The sequence below is a fragment of the Gadus morhua genome, chromosome 9 (genome assembly GCF_902167405.1).
Source record: "Gadus morhua chromosome 9, gadMor3.0, whole genome shotgun sequence".
In the NCBI taxonomy this organism is placed as follows: Eukaryota; Metazoa; Chordata; class Actinopteri; order Gadiformes; family Gadidae; genus Gadus; species Gadus morhua.
Genome location: NC_044056.1, coordinates 15,912,266 through 15,939,525, shown reverse-complemented (window position 1 = coordinate 15,939,525; position 27,260 = coordinate 15,912,266). Strand labels below are relative to the sequence as shown.

General features: G+C 43.3%; 2 protein-coding genes across 6 annotated transcripts in view; both read right to left on the bottom strand.

The window, feature by feature from the left end:
* The window catches only part of edc4 (enhancer of mRNA decapping 4), a 28,419-nt gene extending 7,295 nt beyond the window's left edge, over positions 1-21,124 (bottom strand). The window contains exons 1-29 of one of the 3 annotated variants that reach the window (XM_030365545.1): positions 20,900-21,124; positions 19,798-19,960; positions 17,357-17,468; positions 15,791-15,890; positions 15,075-15,261; positions 14,533-14,680; positions 14,321-14,425; positions 13,964-14,076; positions 13,741-13,842; positions 13,555-13,650; positions 13,287-13,386; positions 11,640-11,820; positions 11,404-11,470; positions 11,195-11,286; positions 10,761-10,942; positions 10,468-10,547; positions 10,015-10,150; positions 9,550-9,845; positions 9,239-9,469; positions 9,018-9,119; positions 8,131-8,277; positions 7,993-8,035; positions 7,333-7,480; positions 6,813-6,956; positions 6,357-6,472; positions 6,085-6,250; positions 4,928-5,114; positions 3,735-3,954; positions 3,254-3,417 (exon numbers count right to left, since the gene is read on the bottom strand). In XM_030365545.1, the coding sequence (XP_030221405.1) occupies positions 3,254-3,417; positions 3,735-3,954; positions 4,928-5,114; positions 6,085-6,250; positions 6,357-6,472; positions 6,813-6,956; positions 7,333-7,480; positions 7,993-8,035; positions 8,131-8,277; positions 9,018-9,119; positions 9,239-9,469; positions 9,550-9,845; positions 10,015-10,150; positions 10,468-10,547; positions 10,761-10,942; positions 11,195-11,286; positions 11,404-11,470; positions 11,640-11,820; positions 13,287-13,386; positions 13,555-13,650; positions 13,741-13,842; positions 13,964-14,076; positions 14,321-14,425; positions 14,533-14,680; positions 15,075-15,261; positions 15,791-15,890; positions 17,357-17,468; positions 19,798-19,960; positions 20,900-20,987 (4,016 nt within the window). In that variant the 5' untranslated portion in view covers positions 20,988-21,124. The remainder of the gene's footprint in view (positions 1-3,253; positions 3,418-3,734; positions 3,955-4,927; positions 5,115-6,084; positions 6,251-6,356; positions 6,473-6,812; positions 6,957-7,332; positions 7,481-7,992; positions 8,036-8,130; positions 8,278-9,017; positions 9,120-9,238; positions 9,470-9,549; positions 9,846-10,014; positions 10,151-10,467; positions 10,548-10,760; positions 10,943-11,194; positions 11,287-11,403; positions 11,471-11,639; positions 11,821-13,286; positions 13,387-13,554; positions 13,651-13,740; positions 13,843-13,963; positions 14,077-14,320; positions 14,426-14,532; positions 14,681-15,074; positions 15,262-15,790; positions 15,891-17,356; positions 17,469-19,797; positions 19,961-20,899) is intronic. The other 2 variants (XM_030365546.1, XM_030365547.1) reach the window with 2 other exon arrangements.
* A 421-nt stretch (positions 21,125-21,545) lies between these two features.
* Positions 21,546-25,496, bottom strand: nutf2 (nuclear transport factor 2). 3 transcript variants are annotated; one of them, XM_030365548.1, is made up of 5 exons: positions 25,379-25,496; positions 23,973-24,094; positions 23,012-23,083; positions 22,694-22,792; positions 21,546-22,365 (listed from the first exon to the last, which is right to left on the bottom strand). In XM_030365548.1, the coding sequence occupies exons 2-5, from the start codon at positions 24,069-24,071 to the stop codon at positions 22,252-22,254; spliced, it is 384 nt and encodes a 127-aa protein (XP_030221408.1). In that variant the 5' UTR covers positions 24,072-24,094; positions 25,379-25,496; the 3' UTR covers positions 21,546-22,251. The 3 variants fall into 3 exon arrangements, with proteins under 3 accessions (XP_030221408.1, XP_030221409.1, XP_030221410.1); XM_030365549.1 differs by lacking the exon at positions 25,379-25,496 and adding an exon at positions 25,103-25,276; XM_030365550.1 differs by lacking the exon at positions 25,379-25,496 and adding an exon at positions 24,388-25,090.
* Between the last annotated feature and the right edge of the window lie 1,764 nt (positions 25,497-27,260).

The following is a 27,260-nucleotide window of genomic DNA, read 5'->3' as shown; positions in this document are numbered from 1 at the left end:
GATTAATCTGTAGCAATTCAGCCAGAACAGTTGAGGTTTCCTTTTCATTCTCTATGGACAGAAACAACTTGCATATTCGTCCATGTGTCTCTCTGCAGCGCATCATACATGCCAGAGACTGCCGACAACCTCAACGCCCCACTGCATAGCTGCTGAATTTAATGTGTTTTCGGAGCACTGTTACACAGAAGTATTATTAGAATAGATGCATCATAGTCCTGTGTTTTGTATAGCCGCTTTTAAACTGCCACAAAACTTTGAAATGTTTGACCCAATGAGGGAACGCTTTGCAGAACATACACGTATGTTTACCCATTGTTGGTCTGCTCTTTAATGTTGATGTGTGAAAACAAACAGAACAAAGCAAGCATACTTTTAGTGCCAGAATAGATATGCTAGGCCGGGTCTCCGAGAGTGTTTCTGCAGAAACATTCTACCACTAGGGTTGCCGCGGTGTGGACATTTTCAAACCGAGTAATACGCTCGTGTCAACACCGGTATTACCAGTATAAACGGTATTAACTTTGAAACTATAGGTCAACCGCCATCTTCTCAGTCAACTCTCCTCTCACACTCGGTGACAGCGGCTGGCAGCGCGCCAATTCTCGGCGTCTTATAACGTTCTATATATAATAGTATAATATAATTTTATACATCATAATATGACGGCCAAAAGCTCTGTGCGCCTCCCGATGGCCGTAGTGCGGGGGAGCTCACGTAGGGATTAGGGCTGTCACTTTTTATTCGAAGTTCGAATATTCGTTCGAAGGTGGGGTGAAAAGTTCGAATTCGAAGTGTAATTCTCCATTCGAACTGTAAAAATGCGCTATAAAGAAGAGAGCGGCGAGTGGCTTTTCTTCAATAAAGCGGCCCTCCTGGATCCCCGCTTCTCCCGGTTAGTCCACCTTTCCCCTGCACAGAAACATCTCGTGACTGAAAGCCTCTCACACGAGCTCATTGAAACGGAGACCGACACTGATCGCACACGACGGGGAGAAAAGTCTGCTGCTGCGCTGGGTGCGATGGGCAGCCTGTTTGGGGACTTATACAGCACGGCTGACAGAAGCAGCTGCAGCGGTAACGGAGAGCTGCGAGACTACTTGTAATTTCAGGGATTAAAGTGAAAAAAAATCTTCTGACTGAAATTTTATTCGCGCTACAGCCAAGTCACGTGCAGTGTGTGAAACATGTTCCAGGTTAGGTTAATTGACACCTGCTTAAGAAATACAAATGTATAAGACGTCAGCACCAAATGCAGCCATCACGTTTAAATGCTCGACCAATACTGTTTTACAGGAGGAGGATTTTAAACAGCTGTTCTTTTGCATCTATTGCAATTTTTTTGTTGTCTTTTCAATTAGACTCTACGATTTTTTTTTTGCAAAGCTTGTCTCATATTTTACTCTCTAAAAAAGGCTTGCCATCGTTCCCCGTTTCCGTCAGCCATGCCCATCTCCATTTATTTTTTTGTGTTTTATCAATATCCGATACATCAGAGCCGTCAATCATTATAAGGGAGTTCATACTAGCTTAACTTTCGCTCTGACACTCAACACTAACACAACAAAGAGACGTAAGATGTGGCGCGAAAATGGTGTGCATATATATACATTTGTATGTTATATATTTAATATATATTTAATATATAATCGGGATGTACATTAAAATGCTTGTGTTTTCAGTCAATTTTAACGGTAGACCTTTTAAATACTCACTATATAATTTGACAATTTTACCGGCGTTGACGTATGACGACATAATACACGCGTGTATTATGTCCATGTTCGAAACTGCATACTACCATACTGCCGACTACATACTGCGCGGTATGTACTGTATACTGCATACTGAATGTGGGATTCAGTATGCAGTATACAGCAGACCGACTGCACCGCAGTATACAGTATGCAAGTTTCCCAGAATGCATTTCGCGGCAGCGGTAGCGGTAAAGCTGCTAAAAGCTGTTTTAATTCTCGCTTCAGTGCTGTTAATACATCACTTTCTTAAGTTTTAATATTTTTTTATGTGAAAAGTACCTATTTAGATCCTTAATATGCGATTAGTTTATCCAAATGACGCCTGTTTGTAAATTTGTCCCGACGTTATCGGAGATGTGAAGTGGCCTCTGTGAACTCCAAATGACGGAAATCCGTCGTAGCGACGGAGAACTTTAATCCATGTAATTTTCTTTCCGTAAGGAATAAAAAGAGCAGCATGCCGTGTTGGAGGTCGGCCTCACAGATTGTTCGTTTATATAGGCTGTGTGTGCCATGGACGACATGCGCTCCGCATATCGCGCTCCGCATATCGCGCTCCGAGCAGTTATTGTTAATGCGTAAAAGACAGCCGCACTTGTGTGTCGGAGCTTCCTCTTGTTGTGTTTACAAATGTGTTATCAAAGATGTGTTTTTATCCTGTGCTGTTATGAATTCAGTAGGTATACGTGATTTCCACAAGAAATAAAAAGAAACACGACAACAGTCGTGTTTCGAATGTATTCGAATGTATTTGAATTAATTATGGACATTCGAAATTCGTTCGAATTTCATTTTTGGAAAAAGTGACAGCCCTAGTAGGGATTGGGCTTCGCGGGGTTTGTTTACCGTCGTTGCTATGGTTACCGGTCTTGTAAGGAAGCACGTCAATTCTCGGCGCGACAATTCTCCCGCACAGAGCAGAACTGTGGCCTATTCTACACATTTTAATTTTCTTAATTATAATTATTTGTTTTTTTTACTGAAAAAAATAAATAAAATAAAATCGGTGTTGCCGGTGTGCAACACCGAGTAAACGGTGTTGGCCTCAACACCGGTAACACCGGTAATACTGTATACCGCGGCAACCCTATCTACCACCATAGTCCGATGCCTGCTAAATCTATTTGATGTTGCAGAGCCTGTACACTTAGTTTGTGTTGTATGTATTATTCACTTATTACTTATACAGAACTGGTCCATTAGCATGTATCTTCCGCACATGTAGTTCATCATAGATGCAGGTCTGTTGAATGTTATTTGTGATACTATTGTTAATTTGGAATAAAATCAAACCGTTAATTCTTTTGTGGTCGATTAATCAAAGAAATGATCAATAAATGTATTGCTTATCAAAATACTCGTAAGTTATCTGCTCTTTGCGGCTCCCTCTCTTTACGCTCTGAAGCCTGACCTTTAGCGGCATGGACACATGTATGGGTCGAGGATGGCTTTGGACAACAATAGGGATGGTAAAAGAACATAAATATTCCACCCACCTGATCTTGAGCTCGGAGCGTGTTGTTAAGTTAGAGGAGAGCTGTTGGATCAGCGAAAGCAGCACAGGCTGGCTGAGGGGACAGGGGTGCTGTCCAAACACCTGCTGGGAGTCTATGGTCTCGCACACGTAGAGCACCAGGTTCAGATCCGTCGCCGACAGAGCCTGTGGCGAGAGATGACACCGTTAATACCACCACACTTTTTGGGTCAATGCCAGAACAAGGGGAGGTGTGGAGGACGACAAAGATGGCTTCAGGCAACATGTAGAACATGAGCCAGACAAACGGCAAGTTGACATTCTAGATCGATGAGCAAAAGAGCCATGCCAAGACCAGGGTCACCCGGAACAAAGTGACTTATCTGCCTTATTTAGGGAAACACCCAGAGATGTTAAAACGTATGTATGCACGCATCCATGTATGTACAGTCATCATGTTTCACGGGGGTATCAATGTATATCAATGTTGTTTTTGGGGCTACCTGCTGGAAGGCCTGGTTGAGCTGGCCCTGCTGCAGGAGCTGCAGTATGTTGCCCTGCTGCGTCTGGTAGTCCAGGTGCGCCGTGGGGACGGGCGTGCTGGCCGCGGACCGCATGGCCTGCATGATGCTGGAGGTGACCACCGCCTGCTGCTCCTTCATGGCCTGGCTCACCTCCCCTTTAACGATCCGCTGCACCTGGGTCAGCAGGGACTCCTGCAGACTGGGAGGGGGGGGGTCGCATGTGAGCAGGCAGAAGGAGAACCCCCAGGGGCTGGCAGAGGGGCATGTCAGAGGGCGAGCACCGCATTTAATGGAAGCAATTTCAGCCCACTTGAATTAATTTCACTTTGCCGTAATGAGGCGTCGTCTTTGTCTTTAAGATGTTCAACTTTTAGTAGAAAGCTAGTTTGTGCAATACTCGATCTGTGGTCCACTTCCTAACAAATCTATACCACCTCAGAGGCCATGGAAAATAATTGTAATGGGATCAAGGGACTGGATCAAATTGATGCCATTACCCCAAGGGTTAAGCGCTGCATGTTTCCGCACCTCAACCAATTACACAGCGGTGCAATAGAGCTGCAGCTGGCCAGCAGTGTTGGTAAGGACTGTAGTCCACGGCAAGGGGCTGATTCTCCAATGGGCTCCACATTACCAGGCGGTGCCTTTATACAAGTCTAAGGCTTCAGTTCAATAACACCTGATCCTATGAAGGGTGTATTTAGTTTCTCCAAACACTAATGCACAAATAACAATAACAATAATGAACGGCCCGCATTGCAAAAAAAAAAAGTGGGTTGGGGCAGCGGGGGGGGGGGATCGGTCTAGGTGTAGGGAAGATTGCGTTTGTACTCTTATTGACTTCTGTAGTAGCATATTTTACAGACCTGCCTAGGTACTACCAGGGGAAAGTAGCCAGTTGCTTAACCTGGTATATTACATATCTCCTTGTTTTATATCAAGATACATTTTCCCATTTCAATAAATATAATAATCCAAACACTGGTATTCTCAAAATCCAAATTTATATTATAGAAATCAGGGCCGTTATGTCATGGAATACTAACTGTACGTATTGAGTCCTAACCATTTTTTTTAAAGAAACCCTTTATGTCCACGGACATAAAAACATCCAACAACATGGAAGACTGACCCCTGATGGTGCTATTCATGTTTGCGGTGGTGATACCTACTTTGCTACCATCATCTGGAGTTGGTGCTGGACCTCTGTCCGGACACTGGCTGTGACGTTATTGGCCAGCTGGTCGTTGTTGCTCTGGATATTCTCAATCATTTGCTGGAGCTGGCCAATCACTGGGTCTCGTACCTCCTGCTCTCTCTGTTTCCTGCTCTTAAGATGAGCTTCTAACTGTTGGATGTCTGAGAGAGGAAACACAGCAGATCAACACACAATTCACCACGTCACATCAAAACAAAAAAGTTGCATTGCAAAAACAATGATGTCTCGATTCAAAGCAAGTGGAATTGTTAAACTGGAATATGTCGTCTTCCCCCTCAGGCTCTCACAAAAACCCTTGCACACGTCTAAACTGAGCACCAAGTGGGATTAACCATAAAGACGTTCACGGTTCAATGCTTGTGACAAGCTGTTAAGGGGCACGACTTTACAAAAAAAGGATGGAGGTTGCCCGGAGACCATTGACCCTGGGCAACTAGACATCTAGGTCATTGGAATAAGCATCTGCGGTCATACACGTCACAATCTAAAACCAAATCAAAAATTGTATTGAAGAGTGTTTTCAAAGGACATGGGCCTTTTATACAACTCCGATAAACAAACCCTGAACTCAAGCACAGAGGTGTTTTTTTAAGGTCGCTCTTTTGCAACGAGCGAGACATCTAAAAGGGAGGAATTTTCTAAAAGAGAAATGGCCTTGCTCGCTCCCCTGCGACCGTCATCAACATGTTTTATAAATTATGGGTTGGAAAGGGCTCAGCACAGGCTTGTCTGTTTCCTCATTTACATCACCTGGGCTTGGAGGCAGAGTACCTAGAAGACTTTAATTTGGTCACATGAGGTACGCCTCACAAGACACTAAACGGTTGGGCATGACACATTATTTCCTGCATGAGGCTTGCCCTTTACAACCTGCAAATCACCCCAACAAGGCTGTTGGTGTGAAGACACTCGACAGGCAGCGTGTACTACTCACGCTAGTCCAGCACTATGGCAATGGCCGTGAATATCAAAAGAAATGAAAGGGTCCAACTTTTTGGCTGATTAGGGGCATCTACTGAATACCAAATGGTATTTTTAAAATGAAAGCAATGGCATAGCGTCTTTCTTAAAATAGGGGGAAAAGGTTGAAATAACAGTGGTGGAACATACACTCTTGGGTCCCCTGTTTGAAGCTTTCGTTGATCTGTTGGAACATTGACTGACAGCCCCTGTCGAACACAGGCAACACAATCGTCTGGAAGGCTTCTTTATAGGCCGTCTGGATGGTGCCCTGCAGTGCTTCAGTCGCTGCCCGTCCAATCGCGTCTGTTGTGTTCTGGAAACCAGGAGGAATTCCTGTGAGTTTGCAGTGTCTTGCAAGGAACAAGTCTTGCAAATCATGAAGCATGAAAAGTGTTTTGACAGTTCTCAAACACACACACCTTTGACTTGACCACCTTGATGAGGTTTTCTTTCAAGGTGGCCTCCACGGCACTCAGCTTGGCAGCCACAGTGCTGCTCAGCTGGCTTGTCACGGGCTCCAGACTCTTGGAGATTGCTGGAGAGAAAGGAGCACGACCAGAACAACTAACACAACTATTCATAGAAAAACAACAAAAACAAGGAATGAATGTTGTGCCAATCTCCCCGATGTAACAACGCATGCTAAAATCAAATATCTGTTTAACAGACGACGGACGGCTTCAAAAAAACAAGATGCTGAACATGCCAAATTGCATAAGTGGATGTTTATTTTGCATGCGTCCCCACGGAAAACTACAAAAGTGAAAAACTGATTTAATGATTAGGACACAATAAATAAAACAATACATGTGAATAATTAAGCCCTTTGTAATGATTGAAATAAAGGCCGTTGATGCTGTGGTGTGATCTCTTACTCGGCGGGACGGTCTTCTTCATCTCCTCCCTCAGCACCCGGTCCATTCTATTGGTCAGGGAGGAGCTGAGGGCGTGGCTGAGCTGCTGGTTGAGCTGCTCCTGGCGGCCCTGGCTCTCTGCCAGCATGCGATCCAGCCTGCGTTCTAAGGCCACACAGTCAAGGATCATCACCGCCCACTGGACAGCTTGTGTTGGCACGGCAACACGCCCTTTAGCATATGCAGTGCTGCATAATACACAATGGGACTAGTGCCCCGGCAATATATATACATTAGGAGAACTTGGAGAAAACAATATTAAATTCTTGGCTCTTGAAGAGAGCAAGGATATTTTGCGTTTGATGAGGAAAATATAGCAAAGTGGCCTGACAAAGAGATGGATCACTGAAAATCATACATGAAAGATTTTCTTTGTGGGATTGACGCTCCAAGGACATATTTGATCCAGTGCCATTGACGTATGAAGGTCTCTTCCACCTTAACGTTTAATTATATATTTTGGTAATAGTATGAAAGATACGCTCTTGTTCTTGGTGAACGGCCATGACGTGCTCCACGTGGGCAGTGACGGAGCTCTGCATGTTGTCCATGTGTCCACGCAGGTCCGCTATCTCCCTCTGTTGGCTACGCAGCAGAAGCAGCAACTCCTCCTGCAGCTCGGCATTCATCTGCAGGCACAGAGACATAAGGGACACCTTGAAATGGAAATCCCCCTTCTACCTTGACGGCGCCTATCCTCTGAACTAGTCAGCAGTTTAGAAAGTTTGAGTGATCCTCATGACACACAAATGACTGTGATGTGTATGGCATTCTAATATTGAATCATTCTATACTTTGCAACCCTGAAGAATTGATTATTTTCCTAGAGGAAACAAAAGAGGTGTCACTATTGTAAGTCTAAGCTTGAATGATCAATAGATTTATCTCCTAGTCCAATATTTATTCATGGTATGTCACCTCATATCTGCACAGTAAAGATGTTACTTCAAGTCGTCAAGTTTCAAACATGTGGTGGATATTGAGTTGCCCGATGTAGAGATACAATACTTAGTTGGGGCGAAGAAATCGGGAGAGAATAATTTATATCTTTCTGTATTGGGAATAACATTTGACAGAATGCGCGTGAGGCTATTGAACTATCGCACACACGCCAAGCAAAAGATCAGATGGAAGCACATACCTGACCAGGGTCCATCTTGACCGGCCTGGACTGGCAAGACTCCCTGTAGGGCGACACACCAGAGAGTATTTCAATCAACAGCCAAGAACACCATCATCGTTGAGCAAACAACGCATCATCCTGAGCTGCAGTACGGACCCTTCATCCTTCTTGATCTTCCTCTTGAGTTTGGGGGAGCCCCGCGGGGAGGTCTTCCACTCCTTCGCGGGGAGCCTGTGGGACGAGCGAGCGCCGCCGCAGTTCCCCGAGGAGGAGGCCAGGCTGGCCACCTCGTCGTCATGGTCACTGGCAGGGAAAAGAGATGCAAACCGTGAGGCCAGGTGGAGGACTGTGGAGCTAGTTGGTCCCTGCATGGACAGGTGGAGGACTGTGGGGCTAGATGGTCCCTGCATGGACAGACGGAGGACTGTGGGGCTAGTTAGTCCCTGCATGGACAGCGTGGGACGGACCGAGCCCAGGGCCCCGGGGAGACGAGCCGAGTCGTTAGAATCACCTGGTCTAGGTAGTTTTCCGCCAACACTGTAGTTTTAGAGGAACTACAGAGGAAAACATTGTATGCATTGCATGCAGAAGGAGCACATTACATGCTTTGCATGTTGCACCACCATAGCCATGATTCATTGGGCTTGTTTCTTCCTGTACTGCAAACTTCCCTATTGGTGCAGAGACTTGAAGATTTATCCCCATCGACCAAGAGCTGGTCAAACAAGATTCTCTATGGGTGATTCAGCCCTGGTAATGACCATTCACTTTTGGACATGGACCCTCAGCAAAATGCTATAATCGGGTACAATGCATCTCTTCTCATTAGGGCTTCTGCCTTTTTGTACATGTACAAATGAACTTAACTAAAGTAAAATAAACCTGAACAAATGCAAGCAATTGCATCCAGGCAGAACTAGTAACAATAGCTTCCCATGTAGGTAGTGTGGCTGATAACACCACACTACATGTCCTCCTATCATGGACTGTGATGCTATATCGGACATGCTACGACCAGACCAGACTGAGGGAAGGGGGTGTACCTCTGCTCAGCACTGGCGTCCTGGCTGTCATTCTGTGTCAGCTGATAGGGGCGTCTATGGTAGGGGGAGTTCATGTGCCGGTCCTTCAGCTCTTCTCTGGAACTAGGCGAGTAGAGACGGAAAGCACTGAGCCAGAGCATTGCCACGTGTCTGAACACACCTCTACCCATTTGTGTTCCTCTGATAACACCTTGGTTGTGTGTGCGTCTATACACACTCACCAGTCGCCCAGTCCGTTGTCCCTCAGGTTGTTCCTGGTTTCCCGGGTGATATCAGGGGCTGCGGGCCAGGGTGTGTGGCTCACACTGCCGTCTGACGAGCCGCCGCCCGCCCCCGCATTCTCTTGGGACAAGGCGTTCTCCAGCAGAGAGGGGGTGATGCTGAGAAGGGTTTCCCCCTCTACGGCCCCGCCCACAGAGGCTGCTCCGCCGCCACGCTCCAGCGGCAACAGGCTGTGTGTCGAGGTCCAAACTATTAGTTACATCCGGCAGGACTCCCGAGCCGAGGCAACACATCAGCAGTGACTCCTCACCTGTTGATGCTGGGTCCGCGGGGCGAGGTCAGGAGGTGCAGCGCGTTGGCAGCGGAGGCCATGCTGTCGGCCTGCAGGGCGGCCATGGGCAGGGGCTCTGGGATGGAGACCAGGCCGCGCTGAAGGGGCAGGGTCTGGGAGGCGATCTCGGGCATGTCCTGGGACATGGCGGTCGAGGCCGAGGAGATGACGTCGGGGGAACGGGCTCTGGTCGGAGAGGCCTGGTGGGGCAGGAGGTGGGCGTCGAGGACCTGGGCCCCGTCCAGAGAGAGGGGCCCGCTGACGCCCGCCAGGATCTGGGGGGAGACGGGGGGGGGGGGGCTTATTCAGGGGATTGATGCACTCATGGGACTAGTTTTATTGTTAGTAACGGAAGCTGCGCATCGCATGGTTTTAATCAACCCAAGAACGCTGTCCCATTAGGGGGTGATGAACCACAAATGTGAGAGTAGGGAGCCATCCTACCGGCAGGCTCTCCAGTCCAGGGAGCAGGATGGAGGAAGCCCTTGGGCTTCCAGTGGAGGTGGAAAGGGCCAGGCTGCTGCTGGTGTTGTTGTTGTTCTCCGTTCTAATGGGGCTCTGACCCACATCGTCTAGAGCTCTGCAGAACCAAGAAAACCTCAAGCTCTTAATGCATGACCCACCGTTATAGCAGAAAAACCTGAGTGGTGGGCATGAGTGGGCAGGAATACTTTCTTCTATCAAGCAGCCACAGCTATAGGTTGGCCTAAAATTGGCACTTGATGCCCTCCCAGCCATTAGGGACATCTTGACTTTCTTATGTCAAAAGACGACACGTATGATAAGCATCCTTCAAGTGAAAATTTTAATAGAGACTAAACATCTCATTCGATTTTGTCGTCTTTCCAGATTTGAGTTACCATTTTTGCTTATCAACACTAATGATGAAGGACTTGCCTGCTTGTAGAGTCTGAGTTGCTGCTGATGGCGGTCACAATAGTGAGGCTGCTAGCACTGCTCCCAGGCGAGGCCGGGACCTGGTGGAGACAACAGTCAGTTATGCTGCCTTGAGATGGACACCGGCAGAATCAGAGGGTTGTGGGAGCAATGCAATGAAAATAATTGCAATTTATTGTCAATAATATATACACCCGTTTTCCCGGGATTCAAAAAATAAATAAAGCAGAGGAACTGGGATTAATAGAGGAAATGGCATCCTTCTTCTTTAGGTTACTGCAGGTTGTTCCTACCGAAGTGCTGGGGGTCATGAAGGCATCAGGGGTCATTAACTTGGGCATGGCCACGTTAGCTGCATCTGACATGGACAGGAAGTCGGTGGGAGCCGGGAGCGATTGAATCTTCCTCAGGTCACTTTCTGAGCCACTGCTCGAGTCCTTGTCTGAGCTCTGGTCAGTCAAGTGGTCTGAGGATCCTGCAGGGGGCAGAGTGGTAGAAGCTGGGATTAGACTTGTACCGAGAGAGCAGTACGACTCTTACTGAGTCGTACTGCACTCTCCATCTACGAGCCGGTGAGAGCCGTAAGTAGGGCTCTGATTTATAACTCCTCCAAAGTCCAAAATCGTCTGCAATGTTCCCATTGATAGATTTCAACCCTTAATGCGGAATAGACAGTCTAATATCACCTCATAAACATAATTGTAAAAGTGTCTCAAACACAACTTACCAAAACCATCGTTGGATTCAGAATGGGGCAAGAAGAGGGCTGGGTTAGAACCCATCCTTGGTTGGAACCAGATCTGGACGTCCTGTAAAGACCTGTACAAATTCGGAAAACATTAGAAAGTTGAATGGTAGGACGGATTATTTGTAGTCAATTCTTTTTTGCAGAAGGTTTGACCTTCACATTTGGTTAACTCATTAGAAATGACTCACTTGGTGTGAACACAAAAGAGCTTTATCTGAATCCCAGACTTGGATTCTGTGGTTCCCTGGTTACCCTCTAGGAAACAAAAAAATACAAATGAACATAATGCAGCCGATTCATTTAGTCACACGTTGAACATGGATTCTGGTTAAGGAATTGGGTACAGCTAAACGGCAGGACAATGCGTGAACATTGATCCCTGTTCACTTCAAGGTATTGACTGAGCGTGTTAGAGCGCGTGTACCAGTGGTCATGCTCTCGCTCTCCTCCTCTGCCGGGAGGACCTCGGTGTGTCTCTGCCGGCTCGGTGTGACGTCATGCACCCCGAAGCTCAGCACGGGGTGAGTGAGCAGGAACTCTGACACGGCCGTGAAGCTGGCCCGGCCCTTCTCCTGGTCCTGGTGGAGCTCCATCACGTACAGCACCTGGTGGAGGGGAGGGATGCATGCGGTGGCTTGGTGAAAACACCCCCGCTAGGATGAGGGAGGAAGGACACTCTCCAACATTCACATCAGTGCCCAATCTGAATTTGGTTGTGGGTTTCTCTAATTGTATCTGAATGTTTTGCCTACAAGAACAGGGTGAATACTTGTACTAAACACACAGCTATATTCTGATAGCTTGCTATTCCAGTGTTCCCCCTATAATTGTGGCGGACCGGCCATGCCAATGAGGGCCGCTGCCAAAAAGGAAATGCAGTAAATAATAACAGCATTAAAAAAATATATGCAATAACAACATTGCAGTGTTGTCTTGACGCGATGCCAGTAACATTGCTAACAGAGTCCCTTAAATGACTGCGGAGTGAAAGCACGACTCAACCTTTATAGCCCAGTTAAGCAGAGCTTCTGTGCCGTCCCTTCACCAACATATCTGATGCATTTAAGAGAAATTAAAGTGGTTAGCTGCTCGTGGATGAAAGGGATCATGATAAGTGGGTGTGTTTTGGAAACATTGGTTATCCTGTTCAATAACTAAACTAGACTATGACCCTTTTCATAGAAGGCTCGTATCCAAAACATATCTGTTGCGATACAACTGCATACCTTCAAGTTATCAAAAACAACCTATCTTCACCCACCACACTGCAAGTAAACATTGATTTATAGCGCCGACCGCCAATGAGATGAATGATAAATACATATAACAGATTCCGATAATTACACGACCATCAAATTAATTATTGTGCAATCACAACCAACAATCACGTTCAATTTAGAAGGATCTTTTACCGCGAGTCGTGAGTCAGTGTTCTCCATAACCACACACAACGCAGCTCGTTATATTAAAGCAGTCGAGAATTGGCGTTAATATAATATCCTTGAGTGCCTAGTATTTACTTTGCAAGTAAGAAATGCTTATTGGTAGTACGCCCTCTAGTGGGCAGAAGGTTTAATAGTTCATTGACAATGCGTAAGCGTTTGTATACAGTATAAAAGTACAAATTAAGTCTTAATTATGTGCACATTTTGAGCATTAACAATCCGAATATAATTAAAATATAAAAAATAATAAGGAATGAAATTCGAATGGGATTATAGAAGAAGCTTGACAGCTCTATTATGTTGATGCGCTATGTTTTGAAAAGTTCATATTTACTTCTTGTTATACCAATTGAACAAACATTCAAAAGCCAATATAAATTGCAGACCGCCGGCTGCCGTATTCTGACCGAAGCAGATCGCCCAATGTGTCATCCCATGTACCCCCTCTGTTGAGGTTATTTTTGGTATGACAAAAGATTTTAAGGGAAACACTTTACGGTAGCCTTACGATCACTTTGAGGCAAGGGGAATTCTCCTTTAATACTAGTTTTGATAGAAGAGAGGGCACACAAAGAGGTGTACAAATGAAGGGTTCATGGGGGCACAATCAACAGCGTCTGACTGACCTTCCTCTGAACGTCTGTGAGAATGAGAAAACTGGCCGACAGGTCCAGACTGGCTTTCAGGCTTGGCATAACCGTGGAGTTAAACGGGTCAGGGGAAAACCTGCAGAACAGTCACACAGGAAATGAAGCATAAATAACCAATATATCAGTGTTAATAGAACCAGGTTCATGTCAAATACTTTCAGGAATATAAAACTATCAAAAGGTTTCACAGGAAACCTCTATAGTAATGGGTGAGCGCAGACAAAAGGCCAGGGGGAGCAACTACCTAATGGTCTGTAAGCAGGTCCAGGACACCGTGCACCACATCTTCAGCTCCTGGTTCTGATCCGCGCCCGTTATCAGGAACCGCCAAAACGGTACACTGCAAAGAGGAAAGACGTTTGAGAGAAGTTAAGAGAGGCGCTGGAACAAGGACCAAGGGTAGAACATCTCCCCAGAGGCGGGTCCTCACTCCGGGTCCTGCTTCTTGTGGTTGTCGCAGAAGAGCAGGCAGGAGACGGGCCGGCCGCTGTGAGGCAGCCACTCGTGGAGACACCTGTGGGACATGGAGTTCCAACAAACAGAGCATTAAACAGCTAACGGGGACACGTAATGGGGCGATCACCCTTTGACCTTAATATTTGATGACAAATATCAAGTCAAATGGCGGGGTTTTGGGTTGTGTTCTCGCCTACCTGGGTTGGTTTTGCCCACCCTCTATGTAAATCTGCCAGAACTTTACATAGCCGTCGTGGCTGGCTGTGGCCAGCACAGTTCCGTCAGGGGACAGGGCACCTTCGCTGACGCGCTGGAGGAACACAAACGAGAAAATAAATGTACACAGCTGAGATTTGGTTTCAATTCCATGAATGAATCTAATTAAAAATCATGATTTTCTAAATAATAGAAGCGTTAGATGCAACACAGAAAGGTAATTAAGAAATTATTATTAATTATAATAATTTTACGTACCACGAATGTTGGGATAAACAGGAAATATAAGAAATATCACAGGGAGGAGGCTCTAGGGAGGAGCGCAGCCTTTATTCTACCTCAGTGTGTCCCTTGACAACGATGAGGCCATCCTTTAGTTCCGAGTCGTCCACAGGCCAGCTGGCGTTGTTGGCACGCAACACATCGAGGTCCCACACCTCAGCCTGGAGGGACGGGACAGGATCCATTCATAACTTATTCTCAGAGAGGCAAAAGATGAGTAGGGACTGTATTAACATGGAAAGGATTGTGAAAGACAATGAACTCTGACCCTGTCTTCGTGTAGAAGGGCCAGTGTCTGGTTGGTGTCCTCCTGGTTCTCCTCGTTGTCCTCCAGGATGAAGGGGCACCAGATGAGGCGACGGTGGGAGTTAAGGGGGGTGTCGTCTGGCCTCCTAATGTGGACCACCACTTGATCACTGCGGGTTGGGCGTGGGTTAAGGAAGCTTAGGGACAGAGGGAAGAGGCGCCTACAACAGCCAACTGTACGGTCAGTGGGATGCTCAGACTACATAATAAAACCTTTGTAACAACCTCGGAATAAAATAAACCATGACCATGGAACAGGCAAAGAGTCCCTTTATAATCTCACATTAAATGGGTGCATCATTTACGTAAACAGGCTATTAGCTAACCTCGGTCGGTTAGCTACAGTACCATTTGACTCCATACATTTGTCTTCTATAGGAAGCTAAATAAAAGTAAATGTGTTACTCTACTGAACCCTATTGGTTCATGGATAAAAGGATTTGATAAGTCCCATGTTAAATTGTTTTACTTCAAGTAATATAACTTTTCACCATGAAGGGATACAGTATTTTGCCGCTGGTGCAGGTGAGCTGCCAGATTACGAGGTTGCCAGCCTCATCCACACAGCCTAGGAGAGGGGAGTCGAGGTGGGCGAACCCCAGGTCCGTCACAGCCCCGGTGAAGCCTTTAAGCAGGGAGCGATCGCTGGATCCCAGGCTCAGCACGCGGATCATTGCATGGTTGTTGGCTCCTGGAAAAGGACAAAAAAAACAGAACATTTTGAGGAAAGGTTGAAACTCAGGCAATTATGACAGAGAGAGATACCACTTGTTTCAAGTTGCATTATATCCAAGATCTGAACACCGCAAAGTAATTACAATACATAAGAATACAGTTCTTATTTAACCTACATTTAATTTGCAACACAGCCAACTATCATCTGAGCATACATTCCAGATTGTAAATGCATATGGATGGTCGACAAATTCTGTTGTTAAACAAAACTAGAAGGTAGATAAGGTGGTAGGCTAAAATATGTGACTTATCTAGCAAAATCTGATCACCTACAAAACAAGTCTTGTAGCTGTGTGCATACTATGATAGCGAGAAAAGAGAAATTGAAAATATACCCTCTCTGTAGCTAGTAGCAATGTGGCATTGAAGTACTTTGCTAGCCATCTATTCTAACCTAAACATGCAAACCAGGTTGAACATGTTGAGCTGCGGCTTCAGGCATAACTAGAATGTGGCATATACATGTTACTCTTGGGTAATCTCACCTCTGATGGCATACGCCAGAAAGGAGTTTGAGACAGCGATCAGGTTTCCATAGAAATACTTGTGCTCCCAATCGTATTTGGCAACTGGCTGGATCTTCACCTGCAGAAATCAGTAATAAACAATTCAAATCAAGACTCCAACAGAAGACTGTATTAATGAAATCCTGGCCAACGTTGAGCTTTAAGGTTAATACAATAAGTCCTTGTCATATAAAAGTGCTGTGGAATTGTTGCAGGAATCGAAGCAGGAATTGTGTGTGGACTGAGGAAACTGAGGAAAACAGACTTTGGTCTGTTTGAGGGGAGAATTTACTTGGACTCAAGTCCCAAGTTTTATGTAAATGCAGGAGGGTGGAATATTCTTAGTAGGGCAGTTTACTCAAATTAAAATATAATTATCATTTTCAGAGCCCCGAGTCAACTTGAATTACGGTAGCCCAGTTGAACAATCATGTATAAAAAATGTTTATGCTATAACCATTGAATAAAAAGCAAAATTATTTAAGTAACATTTTTCACTCTGATACATTTCAGGTTCAAATGAGAACCTGAAATATGATAGAATGAGATAGAAAAACAAAAAAGCAAAATGATATGAAGAAAAGTTGTCCCTTGCATAACAATCTTACACAAAACAGTCAGACGAACTGTAAATCGGAAAGATGTTTTTAAACCGGCTGGATTACATTCGGCTAGTATGCAATGATCCGCAGAGATCAACATTTTTCACAGTTGCAGCATGATTGCTATTTAGAAATACATTTTCAGCTGGGGACCCAAGAAGAAGGAAAAAGTACATTTATTTTAACTAGGGGGGATACAAGAAAGCTCATAGAAAGCCTGGCCTGGACATTTACGAGCAGGAAGCTCTAAGAGGATGTCTAATTTTCTCTAAGATACTGAAAGACAGAACAGATCGTATTCTGGAAAAACAAAAACATTGATAAAGATGCATATGGATTCTTTCTTTCCATGTTGGTCCAGGCTCAAGTTACTATCCGCCCAGATTATTTATAACCTATATCATGTTGGGAGTGGGGGGGGAGCTGAGGAGTAGCTTTTGTCTCGTCTGAGTCTCATTTGAAGATGTTTTGGGAAGTCCAGCGTTTTATGCGGTATATACAGCTAAGTAATGCAGCTAATTTCCTAGTTTCAGAGGGTTTGAAGACAGGCACAGCTGGGTATCCTAGCTACTAGGAGCTATTGTGATGACGGATAAGATGTCCCAAGGGTAGCCTACAGTGTATGGTTAACAAGGAACAGCTCAAAAGATGGATCCTTGTTGTATTCCATAACCCCATTTATAATCAGTTGGTTGCAATGTGTTACCTCAACAGATGATGGCCCTAATTCACCTTGGAATGTACCTCCGTTTGACAAATATTATGGTTTGATTTAGCTTGTCTGTCACCTTAATTTGCTTCCTTAAACGGTTGCCATAGGGGGATGTAAAGCAAAATGGGCATAATGATGGATGAATAAATGATTTATTTATTTACATATTGGGTGTCAACCTAGACAAATCTAAGTCAGGTACATTCCTAGTAATTGCAGTATCCGTCTTACCTTGTTGCTTCCCCGAGCCTTGCTGTCGATGCTAGAATCTCGGCTAGCCACAATCTCCACATTGTTGGAGACAAATGAGATGCAAGTGGACCCATCATCACCAGACAGGCAGCTTAAGTAGAAACAAAGACGTAATACAAATATATTCAAATTAAACAGATAAACATGAGCCCCTTTAAAATGTCAATAGTCTTGTCTCAGTGCAGATTGCAGAATTGATTCTTGTGCAAATATAATGAGCAAATATCGTTTAATTTACAGATTACAGCTGTTTTAATTAATCATGGACATCTTAATTTATTACAAATTGCTATGTCTAACTTAATGTGTTTTGATGCTATTCAGGCTGATAAAGATCACCTTTGAGACGTTTGTGCTCCTTGTTATGAGTGTTGTTGCAAAGCAAGTCACAACAATAGTTGAGTGCTGCATGCAGCGCTCAACTATTGTTGTTCTTAGGATTTCTTCTGTCTTTATTATTCAAAACATTTTGCGACCCTAGTCCTTCCAATTTTTGACCCTATTAAAATCTTCATATTAGCTTGACATCACTCACTACTGCTTTTCCAACAAAAATAATTTAGTTTTTTAAATATCCAACTTTTAAAACAATGGGTCAATTGGAGGACGGTGAAGGCATCCGCCCATTCTCTGACACTAAATACTTCAGACTTCGTGTTTTTGAGCCTATGGCTACGTTTACATGATGACGGTCTGAACAGAAGACGCAAAACTGGCGTTGCGTCTTCACTTTTTATTCCGTGTTTAGACAAGCGTTTTCGGGGAGGAAATCTGCGTGCATACGGTGACGCAAAAGTGTGTGCAATTTGATTGAGTATGCATGCCAGGCAGCTAGGTGGTGCTGTGATACACCATCACACAACACTGCCATGTCTGAGCGCATGCGTAGAATCTTCCTTCTTCTCTTATCTGCACTGCAAAACCAAAACATAATTACAGATCCTTCTCTGTTCAGTAATACTATCTGTACATATCCTGTACAATTCGTGGAAAGACTCCTGTGAGTTTATTAGAGCTGCAAGAGCAGCTTGACGGTCTGACGCATGGTATAATCCAACTTGTTTGTTTAGTTCCCTGTACTGGCGCATGTATGTGACGTAAACGCGTACGCGACGTGAGCATATCTGAGCAGAGTTTTGCATCTTGGCAGTGTAGACGGAAACGCTACGGCGGAGAGTATTCAAGTTTTCCACTCCGGAGGGTGGATTCAGATTTTTGCGTTTTTAAGCCCCAAAAACGCTGTCACCGTTTAAACGAAAGGCACTTCCGATAAAATATTTTGTCGTTTTTACCCGCACGCGTGCTAGTGTAAACGGGGCCTATGGTACCTTTTATTTTTTCAAAGGATTATGCAAAGATAATGCAAATTGGTAGCTTGTGTGAACTTGCTGACCGAGCAAAAATAGCATGCAACGAATTACAATAACCGCATAAAATATGATACAGAGGCTTAAGATAGAGGAACTCATCCAATATTAATAATGACAGAGAAAAATATTTTTAAGAAGTCAATGAGTAAACATAGGTTTATTTGTCTCAACAGCAAAACAGGCTATCTGGAGTCTTTTCATTTCAATCTAGAGCAGCTGTTTGGCAATTTAAAAGTTTGTTTGTTTGTATGTATTGATTGATGTGACTGTATGCAACACAAGGATTCAAAATCAAAACAGTCTAGACCTTGCCAGATCTAGATCTTAAAGAGCCAATGAACCCACTGTTTCAGCTGGAATTTGAACAATTAAAAAAAGCTTGTGTTGAGTTTTAGGAACGAGAGGGGCGTGTAAACCCCATGGTTACCATCAACGCCAACTTTGTGTTACTTCTTTAATACTGTCGTTGTTGTTCAGCATCATAATTAGCGATGTTGCATATGAAATGTGCCACGCATCGTAGCGATAAACTTAAGGTGTCCGGGAACTCGGGAAGCCTAACCCTTGCTCGGGCGCAGACATTAAATTAACCACTGCTCAGACGGAACTTCACCATCCACAAACACGATGGCGTTAAACTATACGTTTCTGAAGAACTCAGCATTCTCTCGAATGCTGAATTAAGCTGCTGCCCAGACAGAGCTCAACGTGTCTAGATTCACGCCAGCGCCTCTTGGTTGTGATGTTTCAGTGCCTAGGCAGGCAGACGTCACGAAAAGAACGGCAAATCTTCGGTTCCAGATATAATAGCATACAGCTCGTATATTTACTATTATAGTAAATGTATAATAGTAAATAGTATTTACAAGTTATTAAGCATGAGTTTTGGTATTTAATTGAAGGCAATGCTAGTGGTACAAAGGTCTTCAAAACCCAAATATGTGCAGATGTATTCCTCAACTTATCCTGTTGATGTGAACATCGCTTACTTCCCATGTAGGATTTATCTGACTTAAGAAATTGGGCGTCAACATTAATAAAACTCCTTACATTATCTGAGTCTCTCGAGCATTGTTGGCGTCAGCTGCACAGGGTCCAATATTGTCATCCATGGTTGACCGGTCTCCACTTCCTAGAAGACCTGCTGCTCCCAGCAGTCCATTCAGATCCCCATTGAAAGATGTCTTTCTTGGGCCGTCAACCGATGCAACATCTGAGAGGGAAAAATATACCCAAAGTCAAAGTCAGAATAAATGTGAGTGTCTGTTTATTAGGTTTCAGATCTGTTATGTCGAAAAGGAATAGAACATTCTAACATTTTTGATGTCCACAGTCACACTCCCACTTCTTTACTAGTTTTTCTTTGCAGAACGGTTTACAATATCTGTTATGGGACAGTTCAAAACATTCCTTCAACTCTTCCAAATAACGTTACAACATCCAAGAGCAAGGAGTAATGGACGCCTATAACAACGCTGTGTTAAAGCCGTTTTTTTCCTTGGAATGTAATAATTTCATATTTATTTCAATTTTTAACAATTTATGTACAGTTGAAGGTTCGTTAATCTGGAGAAAATTGCACAATTGGTGATACTATAATGTCTAAATGAACAATGAAATGCATCAATGTATCAGACACACTTGGCGGCTTGAGTATGAGCCCTAATGCAACAAGCGTTAGATTGTAAAGAAAATATATATAACTTAGCTAAAAATAACATATTGCATTCATCCTACACAACTATTAAAAATGTATTTCACTAGCAAAGAAGTTCCTCAACGCCCGACTTAGTTTCGGTTTAACACGTACAACATTAAGTGCTACGGTTAAGTAACTTCACCTGGCTGCCTGCATGGCAATTAATCTATGAAACCTTGTCAGCCGCTTACACGCTACTTTGGGCCACCCCGCTATCTATCTCTGTATTCAACTACTTTGAAATATAGTTTATTTAGTGTCCAGGCAGCTTGTTCACATCAAATGAGGAGGCGGCTAATGTTCTCATGCTACCGCTAACTGTTGTAGCGTTAGCAAGTCGTTGTTAAACCAATGCAGAACCCTAACCAAAGGCTAGCAAAGTAGCCAGCTAGCTAGCATCTTATTAGCTTACGCGGCCTAGAACGCGTAGCGCTTTTCATTCTGCCACCTTACCGGCGCTGATCACTGGGCGGTCAAGTTTGAGGATGTCCCGAAGATGCTGGGTAGCACCCTCAATGTCTATGTTGGAATTAGAAGCCATGGGTCAGGGAAGGGGAAACTGGGTTAGTTTAGGGGAGAAAATTGTTTGGTGATTTGTGCGATGCTGTCAGTGCTCAATCCGTTCACCCCGAGCAACCGTCTAAACTTCCGCTGCACTGAACGTCTTCCGAAAACCCCATGCATCAATTGGTTCCGACTTGGTTCAGCGGTCTACAGACTGTCGACCTCATGAGTTCCACATGCAAATCGTTTGGTAATTACAACGTTAACCATGTGAACATGAAATAGATGCAGTTGCATGCATACTGTTAGTGATTCGTTGTATTATTGGCGTACTTATATTGAATAATTAATTAGAAACAAGTTCAGTACAACGGACCAAGACTGCTGCATGTATAAAACAGAAGCCCTTCATCACACCTTCATCACCAGACTCCAGGAATCCTCTTGAACGGATCCAGAAAATGCATTTACCTAAATAATGTTTTACCATTTTGGGTAAGATAAGGGGATAAAAAATATATATCAAACTATTGAATTGTATAGCCGGCCCATTTAAAATAGTTTTACTCCATGGAAAAGACACATCCCCACAACATTACGAAATAGTCCAGATTTTATTGTATGACATGGCTGTGATATTCATCTTACTCTAAGCGAGTATCAAAGCAAAAGACAAAGTGGGGTCAAGTTTCATTATTCTTTGGATAGCTTAATCAAAGCCTGACAACATGAATCATGGCAAATGTATCCATCTTTAAGAAGATAAGGGTTAGTTATAGAACCTACTTAGATGCGTGAAACTGCACACAACTTACCTAAAATGAACCCAAAAGATGTGTGAACTGAAGAGTAGCGTCTCTTAAAATCATCACAGATCATCATCAATCAACAGCTCTTTAGCAGAATCAAGTGAAAAACAGCTTAGTAGGAACAGAGTAGAATTTAACCAAGTCAGTGAATGGCGTCATTAAGCTAGCAAATGTCTTTCTGCTCTGGCTTGACGGTAGATAATGTAATGAGGGCTTCCAGCGTCATGCAGATCAGTGGAGGGGCAGACAGCGGTATCTGATTTTTCAGCCAGCTCCCAAAGAAATTCTACTTGATGAGGTGGTTAAAAAATGTCCACCAGCAAGTTCTGTGATTGACATCAGGAATCCGGGTGTTTGTCAAACAGGACTGAATAAGATGGAGGGAGGGAGGGAAGAGTTACCCCTCGATTCTCCTCCCCCCCTTCGCTCCTCTGTGCCTCCCATACCTTGAGAGGGCACTCGTACCCACTCGTCAGGGGTGAGTGATGCCCTTTAGCCAAAGTTGTGGAGTGCCAGCCTAAACATGTCATTGGTGCACACCCATGCATCATTAATATTTTTCAGGATAAAACTCTGGTGAAATCCCATGATGGGGTCATCATCTGCCTGTGAACAAATACACAGGCAAGCAAGTTAACATCAACATCTTACAGGATTTGCTTTAAAATATACACAAATTGGCTATTTGAATGTCTTCTTTGTGAAATAAAAAATATGTTGATCAATAATGTGGCAGTGGTCATTTGCAAAAAGTCCATTTTAATTTCACTGTCAATATATTCTTTGCCAAAAATATTGCATACAAATGTATAATACAACCTCAATATCAAAGACTGACAACAAATGCTTAAGGACTAGTTTCAACCTGAGAAAGAGTACTTATGAACCATGAAACCGGGCTGTTGGTCAGCATCATGCTCAATGTGTTGCTCACCTTTAGCTGCCCTACAACCATACTCAGGATACAGCAGTCTGGGGTAGGCTGATGGTCCTGTGCTGTTATACTGTGGGCTATTTTTGTGAAGGGCAGGCTCTAAAGAACATAAGAATCGGGGTTGGAACACAAAATATAATGTTAATCTGAAACAACAAGACTAATGAATAGTAATGGTTGGATGTTACAAAAGTGATACCTACATTAAAATAGCAGATGCATAAAATCATGTTTATTTTTTTTTCTGCTTATTATCAATCACCCTTTGCCCTGCCATACCTATAATATAAACACTTGACATATAAAAAAAAAGCTCACTGAGAGTTTCTCAACAATTGCTCTTTTTCCCTGGAACTGCTGTCCCTCCCACGTAAGGCATGATGCATCAATCTGGAGGGAACGGAGGTGAAATAGAAAGAAAGAAAACACAAGTAAGACAACATTAGAAGTGTATCACACAAGGTTCATATCCGCCTTTTCAGCACCAGAACAATTATTTCAGAGGATGTGCTTTAACAATCAGGAGAGAGCAGAAAAAACATCTAGAGCCTTTGCCATATAGACATAGAGCATCTTCAAGAAGACTATACCTTACAGGTCATGTAATGTCTCAACCAAAATAATAATAAAATACGTAGTTTGATGACGTTGTGAAGTAGGCGGTTTGTTTTCTTCACCACCATTGCCAGTGAATATATACGACAGACTCACTCAGAAATCATGTTCAAGGACAAAACAACATTATATTACACACTAGCTTGGTGACTGGAATGAGAGACGTTTCATAGTAGCACAAGCTATCAGCTTATGCTGTAGCATAAACTAAACTTATATTGAAATATCATATCAATAAATTAGGTCTCTAATGGATTACTGTTTCCCAGGAATTTAGGGGAGGAAGGGGATTTGATACCATTGACAGGCAACCAAATGTTGCCTGTCTGTGGTTGAATAAAACCGAAGATTTCTTTGTTTGAGCATTGTTTGAAACATTGGGGATAATAAATGTACACAACTCAACATTATACATCTAGTCATATTTAGAATTTGAAGATGCAATATATTATACCTTTCTGTATAGCAACCTGTGTCTGTATTAATATGTATCAACATAATTTTAGGAGGATCATTTGTGAAATAGATGGAAACCTTAAGACAAACAACATGTTTTTTGTGATGAGAATGTTGATTCGTCAAGTGGCTGAAAAGGACAACCGAGAAGCAAATCAGAAGAATACTTAATGGGTAAACAAATATATTGATCGTTTTCAAAACTCACATATATTGATCCGAGTTGCGTTCTGTCAGTGTCAAAAAGTTGGTAGTAGTGTTGCACAAAGCTTGATCCTATCTGTTCCCATAGAGGTTTCTCCCCCATCCTGAATCAACCTGCAGCCGGCACTGGACAGACACAGGGAAATCAGGTGAAGGTTTCTCCTGAGCAGATCTTTTCTTTTTGTTTTATAAGGTATAGGCATAATAAAAAAACACATTGTGATCAACAATGTAAACAATATATCTTTACATTTGAACAATAACATAGATTTCAACAAAATCAACAACACTTTTGTAAAACGTATAATGTAATGCATGGCAAATGTTATTGTATGGTATTGTAATATGTATGTGTTATTGTTTACATCACTGGGGGTGTAAATTAGGATAATAACTGGTAACAAATAGGAAATACTGACTGGTAATTTTTAAGAAAAGATTGGCAGGTTCTGTTGAGATAATAAATTCAGCCAACTGTCAAAATACATTGTAACGTATGCCTTCTCTGGAATTTTGAAAGGGGGGTGCGGTCGCAAGAAAATCCATGGTATGCAACTCACAACAGCAGGGCAACACTGACGCAACACAATCAAAAGTGCTGTAGACTAAGGAAAGTGCGATTGTGCATCCTAGTAGTGGATATTGTATTCACAATACATTGGCTTCTGTTTGCGTTATTCGCCCAGGCGTGCAAGCATGAGCATATTGAGTTACGCGGGCCTTCTTTGGTCCGTTTGGTGACACAGCTAATGACAGTGACATGTTACACCGTGTGTGAGCCATGGGGGCTACAAATAAACCATGGGGTCAGGTTTTTTCAGTTCCACGCGCTGATCTTGATATTATCGACAAAACAAAAGCTCAGGCAAGTCATCAACAAACCCGCATAAGTTACTGATAAAATCCGAGGGGGAATCAAGCCAGTCACTACGGAAAGATTAAAAGTCATTGACATCTCGTTATTACTAGCGTATTTGCTAGCTCGTTTGCTAACATTGACCAGATCAAGAGCGTTTCCAGAGGTCCCAATCAACCCATTGACAAAACATATAGCACGAATAGCTACAGACTCCACGGGCCTGACAACCATTTCGGACACGAGTTAATTGCGATATTTGTATTGCTAGTATATACTTTTTCCACGGAGTTCTAAAAATATCCTGTGTGCTCAGTGTTTATGTGTCCCCCTCCACTGTGCCTCTTCTTCGCTGACTCTCCTCCGGGCCCGTGCTCACTGTCCAGTCCGCTGCAGGTACCACACATAGGCGTGACCGACTGGTACCGGTGCACCCGGACTATGCCTTTCTGCTGGCTCCCGTTTGTTAAATAGTCGTACGAAACATTAGACATTTTATTTGCATTATATATCCATTCATTGTTCATATGAGGGTTTAAATCGAAGAAACTTACCGTAAACCAACACCGCTCAGCCGCCCGTGTATAGCGATTACAGTCCAGTGTGTCTACTCTGCTACGACCGTCTACGACAGACGCACGCCGAGAATCGTAATCCGCCCAAAGAATCATGGCCGTTTGAGTCAAAAATATGTTGCCATTAGTAGTTTAAAACGGTGAATTGTTTATGCAAAAAAATGAACTGCCCGCTTTATTTTACGGTTAAAATAGTAGCAAATACAGATTCAAATACTAGATTCGACATATGTGCAAACATGTTTGACAGCAGCTGGTTCGATGTAGGTTCACCAAGCGTCATATAAAATCCACAACACATCCAAAACACATAAGACACTAATTAAATGTATATGTAGGCCTACATTTCAAATTCTGGTGATGGAAGGCATGCAATACATATTAATAACAAGGTGCAACATCAAGTACCCAGATGTTAATAATTTATTAGGAAAATATGTTCTAGGTATGAAAGGTTATTATCCTCTCTAAAATTGTCTGCCAAGGCTGGTCCGCGGTCCAAAACATAGACTGTGTAAGTCCTGGAGGGAGAGGGCAAGCCCTGGTGGTCCCACCGCCTGCTTGTGGATCTGTGGACGCCTACTGAACGCTTACTGCATTCGTAGTATATAGCCAGCATTCATATAGGTCTATATATACATATATATATATATGTATATACATTTTAAAAAATCACAGCCTACGACCCCATGTTTGCTTTGTCATAGCTCATCAGGCATACTACATAGGATCGCCTGGAACACACGCTTTGACCAGATGTGGTCAGACAAGAACGTCAGCTGGGATCAAGAGCATCTGCATTCTCAGCGCACACGTTTCGAAACTGTCAACAGCTAATTAAATATATAGCACAACGCGCAGGAATATAATGCCAATAATCAGGGCATTATGTATCGCCTGTTTGACCTTCTTTCAACCACGTTTAAAATTGTCGTCATCTTGTGGTGGCAATATGAACTACAGTCAAATGAGGAGATCCCCTGTGGAGTGTCCAGAGTTTTATCTTTTGAGTGAAAACTTCAATCAGCTATTCTCAGTGTGTCAGGTCTGCTTCTACCTCAGATCCATGTAGTATCTTACAGGAGACTTACTTATTGAAGCATACTTAAATATTTCTGTACTGACCTCCACATTTAAAGATGTTCATATTCCTTGTGGAACTGAATAAAAATTGAAGATCGTCTCATGATCGCCCAGTGTGCCCCCCCCATGAAATTTGGTCTAGAACCGCCCCTGGTAGTGATCAAGGTCAAGGTGTTAAGATTGGTGGGCACTGCATTCATACTGCAAAGCCTTACCTCATTCATATTACAACATAGCCTTACACTAACAAACTCACTAAATAAAGTAAAAAGAAACAGACCAACGTGGGTTCTGGGTCCTTCAGCGAAAGAGAAATTAAAATTGGAGTTCCAGTTTATTTAGGTTATAGCACACTTGAAAAATGACAGTTGGTAGACAAGGTACTAAACAATCAATAAGAGATGCCGGCTACACAATCAAAGTAAGAGATTGAAAGAAGGCATTGAGAGAAAAGTTTAAAACATGCATCAGCATTTCCTATGCTACCACAACTTATTGGATAGCCTACTTGTATTGGTGTGTGGCAGTGTGTGACATTATTATAGAAGTCTAGGACAGTAACGTGAATAAATTAATACACCCTCATTTGTGAACCAATTTCAAAATCAGGTAATCAAAAACAGGGTAAGTCTATTAATTCTAGCAAACCTTTACTAAAATAATTGAACAATTATTTTAGTTGAACAATATTTGAACAATTGAACAATATTTTCAAAGGATGGTTGAAAATATGAACAAATATTAATTAAAGAAGGAAGCCCTTTAACAATTTACATAC